The sequence below is a fragment of the Elephantulus edwardii genome, unplaced genomic scaffold (genome assembly GCF_000299155.1).
Source record: "Elephantulus edwardii isolate Elephantulus edwardi_28Jun2011 unplaced genomic scaffold, EleEdw1.0 scaffold00001, whole genome shotgun sequence".
In the NCBI taxonomy this organism is placed as follows: domain Eukaryota; kingdom Metazoa; phylum Chordata; class Mammalia; order Macroscelidea; family Macroscelididae; genus Elephantulus; species Elephantulus edwardii.
In genome coordinates, this window is record NW_006399751.1 from 14,092,706 (window position 1) to 14,115,145 (window position 22,440).

The following is a 22,440-nucleotide window of genomic DNA, read 5'->3' on the forward strand; positions in this document are numbered from 1 at the left end:
TTGGATGTCAGTTATGGTCTCTTTGGGGTATATTCCCAGTAGTGGAATTGCTGGGTCAAATGGTATCTCTATTTGCAACTTTTTGAGAAAGTGCCATACCACCTTCCACAGTGGTTGCACCAGCAATCTTCATTCTTATAAAAGAAGTATAGAAAGCACCTCAGCCCGGACTGAATCTGAGGGAAGTCACCGCATCTCAGCTTTTGCATGTTCTTAATCACATCATGCCTCTACTCTTCATCTCAGTGGCTCCCAGGCCAAGCAAAGGATCCAGCATTTGTCTTCCAACAGAACTGCACACCTTTCTGTTAGCAGACCTGTTCTGTTAGCTTAACTACCGCTCCACCAGGGCTCCTTTCTCCATGTTATGGGTCACCGAGTGGATTATAACTCATAGGCGACCCTATGAACAACAGACCTAAACTTTGCCCTATCCTCGAGATCTCTGATATGTTCCAGCCCGCTGAAACAGTCACTGCGTCAATCAATCTTGTTGAGAGTCTTCCTTTTTTTCCTCTGAGCGCCACCTTTCCCAACATGATGCCTTCGTCTCTCGACATGCCCAAAGTACGTGAGACGAAGTTTCACCATCCTTGCCTCTAAAAAGCAACTTGGTCGCACTTCGTTTCACGGCAGACTGGAGAAGTAAATATTTAGGAAGAAGGTGAAGAGATATGCATTTAGGGAAAGTATGGCTGAAGGTTTACGGTGGGTCAACTAGGACCTTATTCCCTTAACAGCGCTGAAAAAAACTGGCCTAGTGGCAAGAAGCTGCGCTGCAATGCTGAAAGCACAAGGCTCAAATCCGCCAGCGGCTCCAAGGGAGAAGGATGGGCAATTTCTTCCCTCTGCAAGGTCAGCTACAGGTCGGTGCCTAGTTGACCGTAAACAATGCAACATCAATGTCCGCCTATTTTCTCCTCTTTCACGTCTGCATTATAGAGGCTGCTTCTTAGACCCGCAGTGAAAGAAACAGTAAGGAGTCTGGTGCAGCAGGACCCGGAGGGGGGCGAGGCAGCGTTGGCCTGTGCTGATGTCACGTGATCCGGACCGGCTGACTGCCACGCGGTGAGCTCACCGGCTCGCGGAGCCTCTCCCGGCCACTAGAGGCCGCTGTAGTGCGGCCCGGGCCTGGCGACCGGCCACTCTAGCTCCGCCCGGGGAAGTCGCTGTCCTTACCTTCGGCAGGACCTCGCGCCGCCCCGTCTGCGCTCACTTGTGCTCAGCTCGGTCCTGCCTCTGTCCGCTGCCCTCCTGCCTCCCACCATGGCCCTGCTGCACTCTAGTCGCGTCCTTTCCGGGGCTGCCGCTGCCTTCTACCCAGGCCTCGCCGCCGCGGCTTCTGCCAGAGCCAGGTAAGTGGAGAAGGATGCAAAGAGGGAGCGGGGACTGCGGGGCCAGGCCAGCGGGGCGGATGACCGAGGGCATTCCCCTCCGCACACGCACACATTCGCCACCTCCTGCTCTGGAGCACCTTCCACGTGGGGTCCCGCTTTCCCTCCGCCGGGAGCGCAGGCGGGCGTTCGCCCCGGCGGCCCCCTCGGAAGGAAGTGTGTCCCTCTGCGGCACCCGGACTCGCGTGCGGTGGGGTGGGGCTGCGAGCGGTGCCCCGGGCACGGAGTTGGCGCGCTGCGGCCCGGACGCTGCTGCCCACCCATTGGTGGGGGCGCCGGGCTCCGCTTGACCTTGACCAGCACTTTAGGGGGCGGCGGGACGCACCTGTCTGTCCTCCCTAGGCCCAGAGTAGGGCAGGCGACCACGAGCGAGCGCGGCCCAGGGTCGTACGCGAGAGGAACCTTCTCGGGTTCAGGCTACTGGGATCGGGTTTTTTTCCTGCACCTTTGACCTTGGCTCATCCTCTTATCTGTGTTCTGTCTCGAGTCTCCTGGTTCGTTTGGCCTTTGATGGGAAAGGTTTTGTACTCTTTGAAGATGAGTTATAGGGAGATTGCCTTTCCTCCTCACTATTCCGAAATCACTCTGCTCTTTCATTAAATATTTCGAAATCCAAGTCTTTCAGAGCCAAGCACTGGACCAGGCAGGGACCAGATGCTGATGGTGCAGAGGTGAACAAGTCAGAGAAAGGAACATGAAGTGTGATTTCAAATTGTGATAAATGTAGCAAGAAACGTCGGGAATATAAAAGGACCTGGTAAATGCTTCCTCATGGTAGAAAGCTGGTGACCAGTGGTTAAAGCATTGGACTTCTAACGGAAAGATTAGGGCTTTGGATCCACTGATTGGAACTCAGCAGTAGCTGGGCAGAAGAAAGAAGTGAAAGTCCACTACTTTAAAGATTAGAGCTTTCCCTGGAAGCTAATTTCGCCACCACCCACCTCCTGCTCTGGAGCACCTTCCACGTGGTGTCCCGCGTTTCCCTGAAAGTCCACTACTTTAAAGATTATAGCTTTCCCTGTAGTGATGTTTGTTGTTGTGTGCCATGGAGTCAGAACTGATTCATAGCTGACCATCCTGTGGCTTTTCAGAGGCAGTAAATTGTACAGAAGGAGATTGTCCATACTTCCCCCTGAGGAGAAGCTGATAGATTGGAACCACTTGCCTTTGGGATTGCAGCGCAGATTCTTACCAGTAGGCCGCCAGAACTCCCCTAGAAAATTTTGGGGCAGTACTATACTTCTGTGCTGAGTTGCAGTGAGTTGAAATCAGTGTGTTTTGTTTGGTTTATTCTTAGCAGAGACGTTAGCCAAGAGATGAAGTCAGCCAGAAAGCCTATTTAGGATCATGTCCTTAGTGGTATCTAAGGAAAGGCCCAAGAGTCACCAGATGGTGAGAAATTATTAAACACTATCTCTAGGGGTATGACTGTACTCTAGGGGTAGCAATCTGGACCCCCTTAAAATGCCTCAGAAGACAGACCTAGTGATCAGTTCCTTGTGAAGTTACGGAGCATTTCTATTCAACACAGAGTCATCACAAGTGAGAATGCACTGTTGGCAATAATGTTCCAGCCACTCTCAAGCGCGTATTCACTACAAGGGGCAAAGCCGCGGTCTCTTGTGCCAGCCTTGGTCTCACATTTGAAATCATTCATGATCCTTTTTAAACTGGCAGGACAGGCCGTCCCTTCTCGTTCTAGGCAGTGCTTTTTTTGCCCAGGCCTTCACACTTCCTTCCCTGCCTGATTCGGCCCTTTCTTGGCTTTCAGCCTAGGTGTGCTCTTTAATCCTGCCTACTTGTGGTGACCAGATTTAGGGAGATCTTCCATTTATAAAGCAGAAAGGACTGGCAGGGGTTGCCTAAAACTTGTGAGAAAGGACAAGTCTTAGTTCATATTTGTAGTAATCTTAAAGTAATCCTGTATTTAATTGGATTTGGCTGGGTGGCCTGACTTGCTTTAAAGTGCTTGGTGCAGGTCCCTGAGGGGGTGACCTTTTAGTCGTTCTTTCAGTTCAAGAGCCTAGCTCATTTTTCAGTCTCTACCCCTTTAGAATGTAAGCTCCTCACAGAGACCTTACCCACTTTGTTAAATGTTAACGTTTCTCTCAGAATGGTGCCTGGCATGTCTTCCATAATGAATTCTTTTCTGCTTTAAACCTTGACTTTTTAAGTTAATGCAGCAGGAATAAATATGTATGTCCATTTTTGATGTATCTTATAGTTTAAACTATAACAGGGGAATCCCAGTGGCACAAAATATTTGAGCACCTACTGTTGGAGTGTCATTTGGACTTAAACAGTTCTCCATGCAGGATTGGCTGATAGAATAGATTGCTATACCTGGTGAAGTGTGAACAGTTTGCATAGCAGTAAAGTCCGGGCCTTTGCTTCAGCTACTGGGGAAGTGAACTTTGCTGAGAACCAAATAGTGAAAGTGAGAAGGGTTTAAAATTAACCTTTTTTTAAAAAAAGAGCTCATTCTATCTAACACAGGTATGCATTGCCTAGCATCTAAGGTGGTGGTGGTAGTGGTTGTTATGTGCTGTTGAGTTGCCTGCAACCCATAGCAACCCTGTGTACAGTAGCTCTGAATCCTGCCCTGTCCTGAGTAAGTCTGACTCCAACACACCTACCCCCACTGCCCCAGTCACTGTATCAATCCATCTCATCTGGGGTCTTCCTCTACTTCCGGGCATGATGTCCTTCTCCAAGGACACATGTGTCCTTCCTGGCCACATGCCCAAAGTATGTAAAACAGTACCTCAAAATCCTAGCCTCCAAGGAAAAACTTGGTTTCACTCTCTCCAAGACAGATTTGGTTTTTGGCGATCCATGGAGTGTTCAAGACTCCTCATCAGCACCACGACACAAAAGCATTAATTCTTCTATCATCCTTAGTCATTATCCAGCTCTCTCGTGCATAGTGTATAATTGTGAAGACTATGGACTGGATCAGGTACACCTTAGTCCCTAGATTGACATAGTTGCTTCTCAGTACTCTGGAAAGGTCCCTGACAGCAGATTTACCTAATGCAGTTTGTCTTGATTTCCTAACTGCTGGTGCTAAGAGTGTTGATTGTGGAGCTGAAAAAGTTGTGTTAACTTCAATCTCTTCTCCATCCATCATGGTGCAGCCAATTGGCCCAATAGCGAGAATCTTTGTCTTCTTGATATTGAGCTTCAATCCATATTAAAGACTACAGTTCTTCTGCAGCAAGTGCTTCAGGTCCGCCTCAGTTTCAGCAAGCAAAGTTGTATCATCTGCGTAACGTAGGTTGTTGCTGAGTCTTCCTCCAGTCCTGACTGGAAAAGTATCCAAGCATTACTGATTGGATTTCCAATCCTGTTTGGAAAAGCATTCCAAGGTACTTTGGAAAGCATCCAAGGCACTTTAAGTAATTTGGATATTATGTGAGCACCGGATTAAAATCTTTTGCGAGCCCATTTCCATTCATCCTTGTCATTGCTGGGAACCAGCAGGCAGGAATTGAACATGCCTAGCCCTGCCTGCTGTTCTGCCTACTGGACAAAGCCCATGAGCCTGGGCCCAGAGCCATGCCCTCTGCCTCACCAGCCCGTAGCCCACCACGATCCAGTGCTGTAAGAATCTAAGTGGAGTTTTTAAAGCCATTGGGGTAATATAATGAAAGGAGCTGCTTTCCTTTTTATAATTAAATAAAACCTTTAGGACTACAGACTTAAATGTTATATCACTTTAAGTGGTAGATACTTGATATTCTGATGAACTGAGGATTTATCCTATGAAATACTTAATTTTTATTGTGGGTCACATAAATGAAACATTTTCTAAATTCACCTGAATTTTTCAACAGAAAGCACTGAACTTGGAAGCTTATTTTCCTTGTTTCTGTATAAGCACAGTCAAAAGTGACCAGATAACAGTTGAGGGCGGGGGGAAGTACTATGTACTAACATATTTTGATATGTAGTTACATGTTTTAGTTGTTCTGTGATTTAATTTTTAGTGAAGTAAGTGAGGAAATAGCATGAAAATATTTGGAAAGATGACAGAAAATTTAGGAACAACTGCAATTAGTGATACAGTAATCAGGAATTAGAAGAATTACCTCTTTGTATTTAATAAACTATGACCTAGGACAAATTAATCAGCCATTTTTCTTATTTGGAAATGAACAGGAAGAGGAAAGAATTACAGAGACTCTGATAGATAAAAGCTTCACTTCATTGTAAACCAGTTGATGAGATATGTTTATCTGAGTCCTCTGTGCTTTTGGTTTACTGTGGACAGGTTTGAGTTGAGCCTCCAACCTGTTAGTTGACTTCCAAAAATTGGCACACACTTTTGGAGCACAACAGAGTATTGTCTGATAGAAATAGCGACATGTAAGGGTCCCATGAGTGGGTGACTAAAACTATATTCCTATATTGAGATCGTTTATTAAAAGATAACGTCTCTAAATTTCTGGGTTACATAAACTTTTTAACTCACCAAAACCAAACCTGTGCTGTTGGATTGATTGCAACTCACAACAGCCATTCATCTTTACTGAAGGAAAGTGTCCATCTTTATCCAGCAGACTAGCCAGTGGATTCAAACTGCCAACCTTTGGTTGACAGTGTAACGCGTACTACATATTGCATCAGCACGGCTCCTTTATAAAGGACTTAACAAATAAGTACTTTCCCCACAACTTAAGAATGCAGCCTTCCGGCGAGCTCTGGTGGCCTAGTGGCAAGAAGCTGCAGTGCAATCCCAGACGTGAGTGGTTCAAATCCACCAGATGCTCTGCTGAAGAAGGCGGGACAATCTCCTCTTGTACCAGTCAGATCTGATATGATAATAAAAATATTTTTTAAAAAAAAAGAATGTGGCCTTCCGCTCTAGTGGTTGTGGGTAGGCGTTGATTAATTGCATTTAGGACAAGTAGCTTACCTCTGCCATCATTGAAAGCCTAAGAGACAGAACCTTGTTTTTAAAAATGAAAATCGCTTACGAGAAGTTTTTCTCTTTTATCATGTAATGTGTCCTTGACATTCAGAATAGTCCTTTCATTCAGCAGTTAATGACAGTGATGTAGACAGGCAGGTGGCTGTGTGTTTTCTAAATTGTGCTAAGAACGAATGCTTTTATTAGGGCCAGTAGAGAAACTGCTTTGAGGTATCTGTATTTCTTACTATTTCAGCTGCCGGGAACAATTGAGCAGCCCAAAGCAATAAAAATGTTGAGTCCTTGAAATGAAAAATAAACAACCTAAATTAAAAAAAAAAAAAAAGCTTCTGGCTTCTGTAAGGGAGATGAGGTCGGGGAAAGGCAGTATCAAAAAAATTGTTGATGTCAGATGGGTCTTGGCTGAAAACAGAGAATTCTAAGTTCTTAAGTAAACACTACAGTATCTAATAAACTAAAAAAAAAAAAATGTTGAGTCCTGGCACAGAGCTAGTGTGGAAACGGTAACAGGATCTCACAAGATTCTAGAAAAAAACTAAGTATCATTTAAAAGCAGAAAATATCTGCCTTGTAACTCTTGTGATGATGTTCCTTGAATAATAAGATGATGCTTTTACAGTTGTTTTTTTCTATTTGAAAAAAAATTATGCTTATGGATTTTCCAAACTTCTAAAAGATGTTTGTATGGAATCACAGCAAACTCTAGGTGTATAAGTACAAGTAAAACCATACCTAGAGACATTAAACTACTGGCCAAAAAGTAATCTAATGCCTTAAAAGCAGCAAGAAGACAAAGGTATTAAATTAATACAAACAGCACTAAGAATTATTACTTATCTGAAGATACATTAATAGAGGATAATTGAACTGCATCTGAAAAGACTGAAAAAAAAATTTAACATAGAATTTTATATACCTAATAAAAAATATTCTTAATAATTAAAATTTAAATAAAGACATTTTCAGACAAGAAAATCGAGAGGATTTATTACCAACATATGCATACCATAAAAATGTTAAATATGGGGGAGCTCTGGTGGCCTAGTGGCAAGGAGCTGCAACTACAATCCCAGAGGTGCACGGTTCGAATCCACCAGATGCTCTGCCGGGGAAGGAGGGACAATCTCCTCCTGTACCAGTCAGATCTGATTTGACGGTACACTCACACAAAAATAATAAAAAATTAAAAAAAAATGTTAAATACGTTGGGCTGGGCTGGGGTTTTTTCCCCCTTCAGACTTAAGAAAGTAATTGCATAGAAAATGTGAATTACACTGGCCAGGAATTAAACCCTTATCTCAAGAATCCTACCATGCAGTTAATTACCAATGTCTCGTAGCTATTATGCTTTAAGTATGAGACTGGACAGTGTTTTCCAGATTGTAAGCACCTTTTACAAATGTTCCCTAGTTCTCAGCATTAAATTTGAAGGACAGAGAGGCAAAGGTGAAGAAGACTTGAAGCACTGTTTGGTGGAGCTCAAAGAGTCTTCAGTATGGATTACACCTCATTATAAAGAAAAACGAGTCCTCATGGCTGGACCTAGGCAACATCATAATAAACAGAAGATTGATGTTGTCAAGGATTTCACTTTTTAAAGGAACCAAGTATTAATTGATTTCTTAGTTTTAATTCATTGTATAGTATATATTGATTGTTGTAACCTACGTAAGTAAAAGCTGTTTAGGGTCTAGTGGGTTCTGAGAGTGTTTTAAGTGTTTAGAAGGAGGGATGACAAGACTCTCAGTTTGGATGTGCTATTGAGAGAGACCACTCCCTGGAGAGGGACCCCGCGTTTGGTAAAGTAGACAGTCTGAGGAAAAGAGGAGAATCTGAAACCCCCTGACAAGAGGGTGAAACAGTGCTTGTCACAAAGAGCTCAAGCCTAGCACCAGTTGTGAGAATGGCGCTGGGCTGGTTGGCTCTTTATATAGAAGTTCTGTGAGAATCCAACTCGCTGGCACCTAAAACCACAGCAAAGGGATCTGCACACCAAGCAATTTGAGGACTGCTGCAACTCTGTTTTCCTTGGGGGCAGGGGGGAAAGCACATACAGGGTGGTAGTTCTCTGTCTCTGTTGACCCTCTTATATTCTCGACTACTCATTCATTACAACTTTCAATCAAAATAGCTTCCATTTCACTTACAAAACTTGAAGTGCAGTGTATGTGCTGATATACCTCTCCAGGAACAGAATTTACCTGGCTGAGTCAGGTGACTCTTGGACAGAGATAACATCCAGGACTATTGAAGTACATTCTTTTTAATCTCTTTCGTTAATGAAGGGACTGTAAGACATTAGAACCTCCTGATTTTTAATTCCGGAAAGTTTGTTCTTAGTTGCCATAAAGTGGATTTCAACTCCTTGCAGCCCCCTGGGATCCCAGAAGATGCAGGTGGTACCCAGGTCACTAAAGACAGCTCTGAAAGTGTTCACAGTAGAAGATTTTGGATCGATTAAGAGAAAAATACAAAACAAAATAATTTTTAAAAAAAGACCAAACTATTAACAATCTAGAGTAAGAAGTACATGACAGAGTGTACTAGGGGAAGAATAAAAAATGAATGAATGAAAATTCAGCCTTTTTATAACCTTCCATTATATCACAATTCAAAAAAACCAGAGTATCACTAAAAATATTATAGAGAAAATTTAAAAAGACAAAACTTACTGATCTGATAGATACAGATGAAACCTCTGAGACGGTGTCTCCCAGGTGCACTTGGGAAATGTGCAGTCCTTAGATCAGTTAACCATGTGAGATTTAGAGGAGGGAGAAAAAGAAACAGTGCCCAGAAACCTGTGTGCCTGACAAGCACCACAGTCAACACTCCCGATAAGTTTGGATAGCATAAAACCTAGGCCCCTTTGCTCTGTCATCTCACTGCCAAATTACTTGAAATATTCTTTACTTTAGGTCAGATTTGCACCACTCTAAAAGCCTAGCCATATTTCCTCTCCCTCTACTCTTCTGTTTCTTGTAGCATCGGTGTTGAAATAAGGTTTTCATTTGTCTGCAGGCTGCTTTGAAATCTTATAAATTGATGTGTCGGTGCCTGTTGTTAATCCTGTAGTAAACATGCAGAGACATTTCTTGAACTAGATTTTTGGTTAATCAGAGACTTTGGCCTTGAGGATCCAGCCACCTTGACTGACGCCCTGTGTTTCTCATTTCAGCTCTTGGTGGGCCCACGTGGAGATGGGGCCCCCAGATCCCATCCTGGGAGTCACAGAAGCTTTTAAGAGAGATACCAACAGCAAAAAGATGAACCTGGGAGTCGGGGCCTACCGAGACGATAACGGAAAGCCTTACGTGCTTCCTAGTGTCCGGAAGGTGAGCTTGTCATCATCCGCTGCTGAGTCGGGAGAATTAATGGGAGAGTGTTGTTGAGGGTGGTAGGGTGGGGTTGCTGACGAAGAATCAGGAGGTCTGAGCTCCCATAACTGCTAGCACTAACTGTTCATCACTCAGCATCTCCCTACTAGAAAAGGGAGAAACTGCATGACCTCTTCCCAGATTGGTCCATCTGTGGTTTTGTGACAATCTGTTGGAGAAGGGTGCAGAAAAGACAGTATTACATTGAATCTTGAAGGTGCACAGGATTTTAAACATTGCCTGTTGGATGAAGGTTACTGTTGTTTCTTTCCCATTTCTCTCATTTTGATTGTTTTTATGCACTAAATGTCAATTTCAGTTCATGGTTACCTTCTATTTTGATTGCACACACTCCCCACTTCCCAACATGAACTTGGTTAAGTTGCAAAGACCACATTATTATGTGAAAATGGCCATTATGAAAACCACATCAGGTTTTAAAATGGAAGTTGATTGCATCATTTCATCCTGTCAGACCACTGAGAATTACGACTTAGCTGCGTTAGCACAACCTTAATTATTAACCATCATGACCAAGATGGTTCTTGCTGCACACCTTGGCATTTATTACGTCGTTAATGTGCAAAAAATGCATTCTTTTTTACTCTTTGGGTTTTTTTAGTCACGTTTGTAATCTTTCCACTGGTTATAACTTAATTTTAATAATATACTATAATTCACCTACAATAGTTTATTTTCAAAGATGCTATTTCTTTCTGTCTCTTCTGATGAAATATGAATATGCTGCTTTGTTACTTTTGACAGTTGAGTGGTTATGTGTTATTACTTCATGTAACAGAATTAGGCACAATGAGTGGAAATTAAGAGTAAAGAACTCTATAAATGAGAAGATTTAGCATGGCCCCTGTACAGAGACGACATGCAAATTTGTGAAGGATCTGTCATCATGTAATAAAAACTTGTACAATATTCTGTACTTCTATTTCTTAAGGTTAAAGCAATGGAGTTAAAAAAGAGCTCAGTAGGAACCCAGGCTCTGTACTGCGATACAGTCTGGCTGAGGCACTCCTGAACCACTTGAGTGAGCGGAGTGAATAAGCAGAAGAGATTTCTAAGTACTAGCTATTGTTGCAAGCCAGCATTAACTGTTATTGCAAACTGGAACAGCATCAGACATTTTCATTCTTGGAGCCACATGCAGTATATTGTTGTGTGTCGTGCAGTTGCCTACTCATAATGATCCCTGTGAACAACGGATCTAAACCCTGTGCTGTTCTGCACCATCTTCGTCACCTCTGACTTCCTAGAGCCCCAGGCTGCAATCATTGTGTCAGTTTCATCCCATTGAGGGTCTTCCTCGCCTTTGCTGACCTTCCACCTTACCAAGCCTGAGATCTCTTTCCACAGAATAGCCCCTCTTGACAGCACCCAAAGGACATGGGGCGAACCTTCCTCATCCTTGTCTCCAAGGAGCACTCCAGCTGATATCTGTTCATTCTTTTTCAGGCCTGTGGGTTAGTCAGTACTGTCCTCCAACACCACTGCTCAAAGGCATTGATTCTTCTTCTGTCCTCCTTATTCATGGTCCAGCTCTCAGATGCATAGCAAGTAATTGAAAGACCGTGACCTATATCAGATGCACCTTAGTCTTTAAATTGACATCCTGGCTTTTTAGTATTTTGGAGAGGTCCTTAACAGGAGACTTCCTACGCCACACATTACTTTTGACTTGTAGGAGCCCTTTGTATAGCAGAACCCAGCACAGCCCAGGCCTGCCGTCCTCACGGTTTAGGTCCATTGTCACAGCCTTGTGTCAGTTCACTTCATTCAGGGTCTTCTGAACCCTCTACTTTACCGTGTGTGGTGCCTTCTCCAGGAACTGGTCCCTCCTGACAGAGACCGAGGGGATGGTACAGGATAGGGCAGGGTTCTGATCTGTTGTTCTGAGGGTGGCTGTGAGGCCTAGTCTTTTGGATAGCACCTAACAGCACTGTGTTCAGGAACAAGTTTCAGAATCTCTCCTAATAGCCATTTCAGTCTTTCTTTCCTATCTTTCTAGAGATCTTTTGCTTTCTTCCTTAATTCAGGTGAGATCTTTTGGCTCTCATGGGCTTGTTTTAATTTCTTAAGCCTCATGTGAGTAGTCGGTTCCACAATTAGCCCTGGCTTGGTTCACACTGATAATAGTGAGCTGCTCCATTTCTACAGATGACTTTGACTCCTCTGTATTCCATCCAGTAAAGTCCACTTGTTAAGTTGCCAGTTAAATTGTTGAAAAACAGTGTTTGCAGTGACTAAGTGTCTGATTTTGCAAAATTCTTATCATGCAACCTCTGGCAGAGTTTCTATTAGGAAAAGTATTTTTTCCAACTATTGATCCTCCTTTGTTTTCAGCTTTCACATTCCACCAGTCATCAATGCATCTCGATGACGTGTTTGATCCATGTCACACTGCAGAAGTTAGTATGAATCCTCAGTTTCTTTTTCTGTGGTTCTACATAAATTTGAGTTACAGTCATGAGAACAGGTCTTCCTTGTAGACATATGAGGATTCTGTCACTGACGGCTCTCTATCACTAATACTTTGAGATAGATCTGAGGGAGGTCTGGTGGCCTAGTGGCAAGAAGCTGCACTGTAATCCCAGAGGTACACGGTTTGAATCCACCAGGTGCTCTGCCGGAGAAGGAGGGACAATTTCCTCCTGTACCAGTCAGATCTGATTTGATAGTACACGCACAAAAAAGAATAAAATTTTTAAAAAAAATAGATCTAAGAAATAGGTTTTTATAATGACTAAGACGCCTGCCTTTTCAGTATGGCATTCCCAGCACAGAAAATGATACAATTTTCCAATTCGGAAAGGCCAATACCAATCCATTTCAGCTCATTAATGCAAAGCCAGCTAGGTCTGACTCCAGATCATCAAGACGGTAGCTGTTACTACTAAGACTGGTGTTTTCAGAATAGTGTCTACCTTGAAATACTTCTTTTATGTTTTTATCTCATTTTCATATCTACTTGAAGGGCTGCTCTTGAAAACACCATTCTTGCCCATTCTAAGAATGTTCTTTTTTTTTTAGTATTTTCTTAAGAATGTTCTTTTCGAATGAATGGTAAACTGTATATCCATTCACATAGAAATTGTTGTTGTTGTTATGTGCCGTCGAGTCGACATAGAAATTAGCCATTAAAAATAACTATAGATAATAGACTAAGAAAAGTGAAGGGAAAAGCCATATCCAATAAAGAAATGATCAGCACAGTATCACTAAAGAAAGAGATGGCACAGAGGTATAGAAAGATTCATGGAAATCAGAATTACGGGGGAGAAGTGGGGCAAATGTGATTACACTGTGGCTGTTAAAATCAGTAATGTTATTGAGCCAAATGTGTATGAATGATTGGAAGGAAAATGAATTTGCTCAAATCATGATAATAAAATTTTAAGCTATAAAGGGAGCTCTGGTGGCCTAGTGGCAAGAAGCTACACTGCAATCCCAGAGATATACAGTTCAAATCCACCAGATTCTCTGCGGGAGAAGGAGGGGCAATCTCTTCCTGTACCAGTCAGAACTGATTTGACAGCGCACACACACACAAAATATAATAAAATTTTTAAAAATGTTTAAAAAAATTTTAAGCTATAAAATATGGTTGAAAAATAAAAGGTATTTCTGTTCTGCAGTATAAAATACTAGATGTTCTACTTATCCTTTCTCTTGGACAGTAACTTCAAATAGGAAAAAACAATGCTTTAACATGGCTGGACCTTTAAAACATGCTGAGTGACTAAGTTAATTAAAAATGGACAAATACGTAATTCCATCATATGTGATATGTAAAATATACTTGGGAAAATAAATAAAATACACATGGAATATGTATAGAATAATGTAATAGACAGAATACCTATAATAGGCAAATGTATAGAGACCAAAGTGTACTAGTGGCTACCAGCGGTACGGGGAGTGGAGAGGGAAGCTCATTGCTCGGTGGACACAGGGCTCCGGTTAAGACGCTGGAAGAATCTGGAAATGGACAGTGGTAGTGGTTGCACAACAGGAATGTAAGTGATGTCACCAAATTGTACATGGGGGAAAATGCTGAATTGTCACATCTCCTGTTACATACATCTTAATAATCACCACAATAACAGATTTGTAGGCAGGCAAAAGGAAACCGTAAAAAATGAAAGGCAAAAAGGCTTCACTGCTAAAAGGTGACTTAATAAAACATTAACTATTAATCTTAATTCCAGGTAAGGAGCGTGAATTAAATTGATGTGTCTTCTTCTGTCTAGGCAGAAGCTCAGATTGCTGCAAAAAATCTGGACAAGGAATACCTCCCCATTGGAGGACTGGCAGAATTTTGTAAGGCGTCTGCAGAACTGGCCCTGGGTGAAAACAGCGAGGTGTTGAAAAGTGGCCGGGTAAGGTGGGCAGGGGGTGGGATTTAACTAAATATGAAAAGATAGCACCTTTTATGTGTAATGACTATATGCTAGTGTCCACACTTGCTAATATGTCTTCATTATGTAATAACATAAGAAAGAAAGAAAAGGAATCACGTATAGTAACAGGTTTAAGAATCTTTAGGAGCCAGCTCTGGTGGCCTAGTGGCAAGTAGCTGCACTGCAATCCAGAAGGCACGCTGTTTGAGGCCACCGGCTGCTCTGCTGGAGAAGGCTGGGCAGTCTCCTCTCGTGCAGCTAGCTGCCTCTGTAAACCTGCCAGAGGGTCAGCTACGAGTCGGTTCGATTCTCCAGTACACAACAAGAAGAATCTTTAGAAATGCCTAATGTTCTCTGGTTTAGGCTTGTAATTTTCCACATTCTCATGTCCTAAGCTTCTAGTTTATGTTGAGAAAGAAGGCAGGAGGCAAGTCACAGACTGGTGGAGCTGAGGCCAGTCAGCCTCCACTGTGCTACCTTTGCAGCCAGTTTGGACCTGAAGAGAAAGACCGTGCTCCCATTTTGGTCTCCTGCCTGCTCTCAGAGGCCTGGAGACGTCACTGCAGCCCTGAGGGCAAGCACTGGTGTCTCCTCTTCGCATCCCTTTGGATTAAGAGAGGAAGGCCCCAGCAAGATGGACTGAGAGTGACTGGCAGTGGGCTCAAGCCCTTGTCAGAGATCATGAGAATGGTGCAGGACAGGGCAAGGCTCGGACCTGTGGTTCGCTCTGATGTCCTCGTTTACTCCTTGACTTGCCTTTCCAGGAACATAGGTGTTGAGTTTTGTAGTTTTAATGTGCTGAAGGCTCTTAGTGTCTCAAATTTCTTTGACTAAATCACTTACTTTTTCATGTTGAGAAGGACGTTTTGTGTCCTACCCATATAACATTGGGGTTATTATACCAGTAATAACAAGCAATGAAAGGTTAGTTTCCGAACTAGCAGAAGTGTTAGAACCTGGAGGGACAGCACTTCTGGGGACAGCTGAGAAAAATCAGTCTGTCTCTTAGCAAGTGAGGAAGTGAAACCATAGAGTTGTCTCTCCTCTTGCAGATAATTTATTGGGGGTGTTTTCCGCTTCCAACCTACAAAGTAGACAGACTGGAAGAGCAGGGTGCCTGTGGGCCTGAGCTCAGTTTTGGTAATGAGTTGTAGACTTGTGTAGCTAACATTACATCTTCCTGACCGAGCCTGTGTCTCCCCATCAGTATGTCACCGTGCAGACCATTTCTGGAACCGGGGCATTAAGGATTGGAGCTAGTTTTCTGGTGAGTCTGGAATCTCCTTCAAGAAGCATCTTTTTTTTTTTTTTTTGGCTGTTTATAAACAATTATTTTATTAAATTTTATTACTTTTAATGAACATTTCAAGAAGGATCTTAAAGATGCTCTGTATGTTTAGAATGATGGGTTTTCCTGTAGCACGTGTATTTGTCCATTTAACCAAAGAAATAGATGTTCCCTTTCCACAAAGCTGGCTGATAAATAGAGTCTATTTTGTTGCATTGTTGTTAAGTGCCATCGAGTCACAGGCGACTCATAGCAACCCTATGAAGGAGAATCCTCGCCGCTTGAGAGTCTGTTTTATTCTCTAGTAAATAGTCAAGAAAAATAAATGTATTTGGAAGAAATTGCATGTAAGAGAAAACGGTTGGCATAATACCTATAATTTATTTAACCGTTAGTGTTATCAAAGCTTTGGTATTTTTACTTGTTTATTTCTTGTAATAACTCTAAAAGGGATATAGAGTTAATTCTGTGTCACAGAAGGAAAAAGAAGGTGAGAGAATCGCGTGGCTACAGAGCCAGTGTTGTTTCAGAGCCCAGAATTCACCCCCCACCCCGTCCCCGTCTGAGTCAGTGCTGTCTCAGCCACAGAGAGGAGATGGGTTCCAGTAGAGAAAAATGTCCTCTCAGTAAAAAGCACCGACTTTATTATTTGCCTCTTCTCTTCATTTAGCAAAGATTCTTTAAGTTCAGCCGAGATGTCTTCCTGCCCAAACCGTCCTGGGGAAACCACACGCCCATCTTCAGGGATGCTGGCATGCAGCTACACGGTTATCGATACTACGACCCCAAGACTTGTGGCTTTGACTTCTCAGGTGCTATAGAAGACATTTCGGTGAGTAGCGCTCTGGGCAGAAAAGGTGAAGGAACGAGGAATAAACCTGCGTATGGTGATTTGATGTGTCCAACTGGGCCTCAGTATTTCACCTAAAATACCATAAGGGGTAAGCTTATTCCCAGACCTCAAGTTATCTTTTGGGGGGTGGTTACCTTTGTCCCTTATCCAGTAATAGTGACCCAAGGGCATTTGAGGTAAACTATCGCTTTCAAAACGGCAAGGCAATCTGTTGGTTCTTTTTCTCTAGAAAATGCCAGAGCAAAGTGTTCTTCTTCTGCATGCCTGTGCTCACAACCCCACGGGAGTGGACCCTCGTCCTGAGCAGTGGAAGGAAATAGCCACGGTGGTGAAGGTGAGGAGGGTGAACTTGGCCGGCAGCCGTTCTGTGTTGGTTAACTTGACTTAGAAAATACTTAGTTTGGCAGAGACGTAACAGTGAGGCTCCATTATCCTTGGCCCTGGTAAGCTGCCAGGAAAGAGTTCTTTATTTACAGTTTTGTAGACATGAGCAGTTTGAAAATAACCTTCACACCTCAGCTGGATGTAGGTAATGCCGTACAAGGCTGTCATTGGCCAGCCTGCACAGCTAACATCCTTAGGCCCCAGGAGATCTGCTGCTGGGCCTGCATTTGCTCTGGCCAGCGGTTAATCTGTCATCCTTTCACATGTCTCTGCCTTTCCCTGACACTGTTCTCAGCATTGCTATTTTAGAGCATAATCAATTACTAGAAAAAGCACTGATCAAAATTCCGAAAGGAGAAAATGGTATTCATCGTGGTTACGTCCTCCTAGTCAAGACTTTTTACATTTTCTGTCACATCTAAGCTGCAGACGGGGTGAGACAGGACCACAACGTTCAGAGAGCGCTTGCAAGATGAGGTGGCGTGAATGAGGCCCAAGCTCCATCAGCCCCAGTAGAGGATACTATCCCTATCCGAGTTTGGGGGTGTCGGCAGGGAATGTTACTATCCTAATTCAAGTAAAATGAAAACCACTCCAAAGCACAGTAACCATCTGAGGCCTTTTTCAGATGGAATGCTTAAAAGTTTTGGTCTTCTTTCCAGAAAAAGAATCTGTATGCATTCTTTGACATGGCCTACCAAGGCTTTGCCAGCGGAGACGGTAACAAGGATGCCTGGGCCGTACGCCACTTCATCGAACAGGGCATCGATGTTTGTCTCTGCCAATCGTACGCAAAGAACATGGGCTTATACGGTAAGCTCATGGACGCAATACGGTGCATTCCAGGTGAATTTGAAAAATAACTGGGAGAAAAAAATTTAAAAAGAAAAATAACTGGGAGAAGTCACTACGAAGGTGTAGCATGTGACTGGTGGGTGTGTGGGGCGGTGTGTGTATGTGTGAGAGAAAGACGAAAGACCCTGGTAGGGGAGGGATAATACATGTACCTATTCCCTTTTACTCTCCTTATCTAGAGGAGAGAAACTGGCAAGGTACCGTGCACTTTGTCTTCTTCAGTGTCCCTGAATTCATCCAGCAAAGAAAACTGCTCACTGCATCTCTAAACAAAAAAGTAACTGGTCCATGAACCACAGGAGACCTGCAGGTTTACTCATGACTTACTCTGGCATATTAGACTGTAAGAACAGAAGGCGTGACTCACTTTTTCTTTGCAGGTGAGCGTGTGGGGGCCTTCACCGTGGTGTGTGCGGATGCTGATACGGCCAAAAGGGTGGAATCACAGTTGAAGATCTTGATCCGTCCAATGTATTCCAATCCTCCTCTCAATGGAGCCCGGATTGCCTCGACTATTCTGACCACGCCAGATCTTCGAAAACAATGGTAAAGGCTTAGCGCCGCTCACACTTATTCCCACCTCCTGTACACAGTTCTGTAATTGGCCTGTAGTAGTATAGGACTTTACAGAGTTCTGCCAGCCTACTGGATAAGGAGTTGGTGGCTGTGAGTCATAGACTTGATGGCACATAACAACATTGGATCATAACATACCCTTTCAAAAACTTGGATGCAGGTCATGAGTTGGAAACCTGTTTTCCTCAAGTTAAATGAGCATGCCTCCCTACTATAAACAAAGTTTCACTGGCACACAGCCATGCCGTTAAGTCTGATAGCTTTCATGTGGTGACAGGGTGAAGCAGTTGCAACAGAGGCTGTGTGGCCCATAAAGTCAAATATTGACTGTGCGGTCCTTTACACAAAGTTTGCTGACCCCTGCTCTAGACAGTCAGAGTTTGTAAAAACCAAGATGCCTTAGGAACATGCTGTTTGTTATTCTTGTAACTAGTTAAGTGGGTAAATTATGACATTTTCATTTCCACTGTAAGATGAATGTGTAAGTACTTTTCAGAAAACGTGAAAGAAGGCATAGATGAGCCCTAAGGCCAGCCTGGGTAAGCCAGCCTTCCTGTCCTCTGTCCATTAGTATCCGCAGGCGTAGCGTATATGGAAGGTTGGATTTGTTTTTGTCACAGAATTCTAATTTTCCCCAGTTATATTTTGTTGTTGATGACATTGTACATAAAGTTTCCCCAAATACAATTTCCTGGCACTGATTACACTCTGAGTTGTACAAACTCTCCTTATCTGAGTCGTTGCTCCCCTAGTAACATAAACTTACCCCAAAGTTCCTGTCCAGTCATTCAGTATGCTGTTGTGTGTTTAATCTCATGCAGATAATTCTTTTTTTTTTTTTTTCATATAGATAATTCCTAAAAGAACTTAATACTCAAGACAGACATTTGACGCAGTGACTACTGGGGTAATGGGGGTAGTTGTGCTGGAGACAGTGTAACTGGCTCAGCATAGGACAGGGCCCAGAGTTACGAGATATAAGCCACTCAGTGGCACTTAACAACTAACCTATTGCTTTAAGAAGCCTTCAGGGGGTCATTTTCGTTAAAACGCTAAAGATTACATCAAGGCAGTAGTTTCAGGCGTTCATCTAGCTCCCATGTTACAAGTATGTTCTTATACTTCCAAATGCCCTGATAGTTAGGAAGATACTTTGTTTTGCTTTTTTAAACATGGACATTTCAGTACACATTTGAAAGTCTGTAGTCTACAAAATACTGTGCCAGGTGGCCAACATCGGTCTCTGGAAGCGTGTGGTGAGCCCTGTGTAGAGGTGTTTAGAGAGCTCCAGTGTCGTTCATGGTAGCAATTCACATCCATAGTCATATTTACTGCCGTCTAGTTGACCGAGACCCCTCGCAGCCCTTTCCCTGTCCTGTGCCGCCATCACGGTCTCCGTCATGTTCAAGGCCATCGTTGGAGTCCCTGTGTCAGTCCGTCTCGTTGAGAGATCTCCTCTCCCTTTGCTGATCCAGTAGTCTCTTTCCAAGGATTGGCTTCTCCTCACAACATGCCCCAAGTAGATGAGACAGATGGCAAAGGTAGGGGATGGAAAAGAAGGGAGAGAGCACCACAGCTAGGAAGGAGGAGCAAATTGTAAAGGACCTCGATTGATACTGCAAGAAACGACAGCTTTAGTCCATCTGAACAAGAAGGATGGAGGGTTTTGCCAAGGGGCACGCACTCTGTGCCCGCAGGACGCGGGTCTCAAAGTGAATGGTGCCCAGTGGAGGGGACTGCAGGAAACTTGGACCTCAGATGACACTCTTGAGGGGCCAGGGCTCCCCAGCTCTAGGGAGTAATGCTGCTGCTGGTGCAGTGTTGTCAGCTTCTCACATTCTAGAGAAGCTCGAAACCCCAGCTCTCCTGTGCACGTGCCCAATTTTAAAATGTTTGACTGGTTAATAAAACGTGACTAACACCCTTATTTGGCCCTAATTGGCACTTTATAGATTCTGTTTTAACAGAGCATGACGTCACTTCAGGATGAAGGTTTAAGAAAGTGAACTCATGAGAACAAGAAGATAAACTGTGTTTCTACAGTGATTGATTTGGTACAAACCAGCAAGGGTATCTGTGAACGCGTGGTAGTAGGAAGAGAGTTGGTTCTGAGAAGAGGGAGGCTGCGTCCACCCCCGGCTCAGCCTTGTGTATGTAGTCAGGGGACCCCCCTCTCTAGTCCATCTGACAGTGTACCGTCTCTTCTTGGCCGCTCTTAGGGAGCTCTGGTGGCCTAGTGGCAATGAGTTGTGCTTCCAGCCCAAAGGCTGTTAAAAGCCACCGGCTGCTCTAAGTGAGAAAGGTGGGCAGCCTCCTCCCCATGTGATAACCCCTGGAGGGGCAGCTGAGAGTCGGTTCTGACTCCACAACAGCATCTTGGGGTCCCTTAGCACAGCTCCGCCACTCTTAGCCCTTTTGCCATGTCCCATGTTTGGCTGCTAGTCTGGCTCCCAGACTCGCCCGTGAACTTTTGCAGTCAGAGCCCATGTCTCGGTCCTTCCTCTCCTCAGGACAGAGCACTCGGCACATTTTAGTGCGCTTTCTCTATTGTGAAGGCAGGAGTGTTTATCCCGATTGCCAGCCCTGTTAACAATACGGTCAGATTTTATTATTTTGACCCACAGCTTTTGCTCCTGCATAAAGGATAGAGAGTCTTAATATTGTTGGCTGCCATCGTGTCCGTTCTGATTCATGGGGACCCCATGTGTGCAGATAGAACTACTCCATAGAACTCTCTTGGCTGTGATCATAGTAGACGCAGATTGCCAGGACTTTTCTTCTGCTGTACTTCTGAGTGAATGTGAACTGCCAAGCCTTAAGCAATCAAGCTCAATTTGTTCCACCCACTAGGGACTATTTACAGAACCTCAGTTTTCCTAAATTTTAGTGATTTGTTAATTTTTAACAGCCCAGATATGTTAACTTCTTCTTCCTGATCAAACTAGTGTTTTAATATAAATAAAATTGCATGTCTCCTCTGGGAGAAATCTTTAGGGGATATAGGAAGGGATTGTCATGGCACAGCTGTTAATGCTCAGCCTCACCCGCCAGCTGCTATTCAGGACAAAGATGGGACTCTGGTAAAGACTGCAGCCTTGGAAACTCAGGGCGCAAGTCTCTGCCGCATGGGGCCACTTTGAGACAGACTCGACAGCGTGGGGGCAGGCAGTGCGTGGGAGAAGAATGCCGCGGGCGCTGGCCTGCCCAGTAATGCTTAAAGCACCCTGAGCCCAGCTCCATCTCCTCTCATCTTGGGGTCTTTCAGGTTGCAGGAAGTGAAAGGCATGGCCGACCGCATCATCAGCATGCGGACCCAGCTGGTGTCCAACCTCAAGAAGGAGGGCTCCTCCCACAACTGGCAGCACATCACCGACCAGATCGGCATGTTTTGTTTCACGGGGCTCAAGCCCGAGCAGGTGAGGCCGCTCCCGGTTTCCCCACAGCCGGTCGGCTGTGCGGTCCTCGCAGACCAGCTCAGGGTCACTCTGGACAGTTACTGTGGAGCCTTCTGAGGGAAAGGTGGGGTGTAGCATTTTACTGGGGGGTTTTATTAGTTGCTTATTGGTCTGCTCCTCCATGAGATTACAGGGCTTGTGTTGGTGCTTTTCCAAAGAGATCCCAGAACCACAGTCCACTCAGGCAGTGGCCTGACTGGTGCTGCCACAGGAGGAGTCCAGTTTGAGACTTTGTTCCCCTGTTCCATTAAGAATTCATCTTCCTGTTTTAAAATGTGGGAACTATTTACCACGGTTAAGCGCTCGCCCAGCTGCTAGCCCTGAACAATCAGCGTGTCACACCTGTCGGTCACGCCAGGGGAGAACGATGTGACAGTGTGCTTCCAGAACGATGAGACCGAGAAGCCCTTGGGTAGTTCCCCTCTTACAGTGTAGAGTCACTGTGAGCTCCGTTCCGTGATAGCTGTGGGTTAGAGTAGGATCTTACCCTGCTGCCGCTCAGAGCTAGCGCCCCAGGACCTGCAGATGGGTTTTATGGCAGGACCAGCTGCTGCTGCCTTCCTGCTTTACCCAGCCGGGTCCTGTGCCGTGCCCGCCCTGAGCATCTCCCCCCCGACGCAGGAGGTCACAGCCCTGCTCTCTTCTCTCTGCAGGTGGAGCGGCTCACCAAGGAGTTCTCCATCTACATGACCAAGGACGGCCGCATCTCCGTGGCAGGCGTCACCTCTGGCAATGTGGGCTACCTTGCCCATGCCATTCACGAGGTCACCAAGTAATTTCTCTGGTCGGGAGGAACAGGGGCAGCCTGTCCGTTTTCAGCCTCTGCTGTGAGATGCACGAGGAGGACGGGGGAGGGTGGGTGCTGGTTAACAGATCGTTTATTTCAACCACAACACTTAACATTCAGCCATTG

General features: G+C 44.4%; 1 protein-coding gene across 2 annotated transcripts; it reads left to right on the forward strand.

Moving 5' to 3' along the window:
* Nucleotides 1–1,145: 1,145 nt before the first annotated feature.
* On the forward strand, nt 1,146–22,303 carry GOT2 (glutamic-oxaloacetic transaminase 2, mitochondrial). Of its 2 annotated transcripts, XM_006878720.1 has the most exons (10): nt 1,146–1,355; nt 9,506–9,662; nt 13,967–14,095; nt 15,324–15,383; nt 16,075–16,236; nt 16,487–16,591; nt 17,304–17,454; nt 17,877–18,042; nt 21,338–21,488; nt 22,181–22,303. In XM_006878720.1, exons 1-10 carry the CDS (start codon nt 1,267–1,269, stop codon nt 22,301–22,303), a joined length of 1,293 nt encoding a protein of 430 aa, XP_006878782.1. In that variant the 5' UTR covers nt 1,146–1,266. The 2 variants fall into 2 exon arrangements, with proteins under 2 accessions (XP_006878782.1, XP_006878783.1); XM_006878721.1 differs by lacking the exon at nt 13,967–14,095 and having other exon boundaries at nt 1,267–1,355.
* Nucleotides 22,304–22,440: the final 137 nt, after the last annotated feature.

What these genes read in the sequence shown, in the direction of transcription:
- GOT2 (XM_006878720.1), top strand. Translation starts at nt 1,267, where the DNA reads ATGGCCCTGCTGCACTCTAGTCGCGTCCTTTCCGGGGCTGCCGCTGCC. An exon ending in GCGGCTTCTGCCAGAGCCAG is followed by an intron (nt 1,356 to 9,505) that starts GTAAGTGGAGAA and finishes TTCTCATTTCAG; the next exon opens with CTCTTGGTGGGCCCACGTGG. An exon ending in CCAGATCTTCGAAAACAATG is followed by an intron (nt 18,043 to 21,337) that starts GTAAAGGCTTAG and finishes GGGGTCTTTCAG; the next exon opens with GTTGCAGGAAGTGAAAGGCA.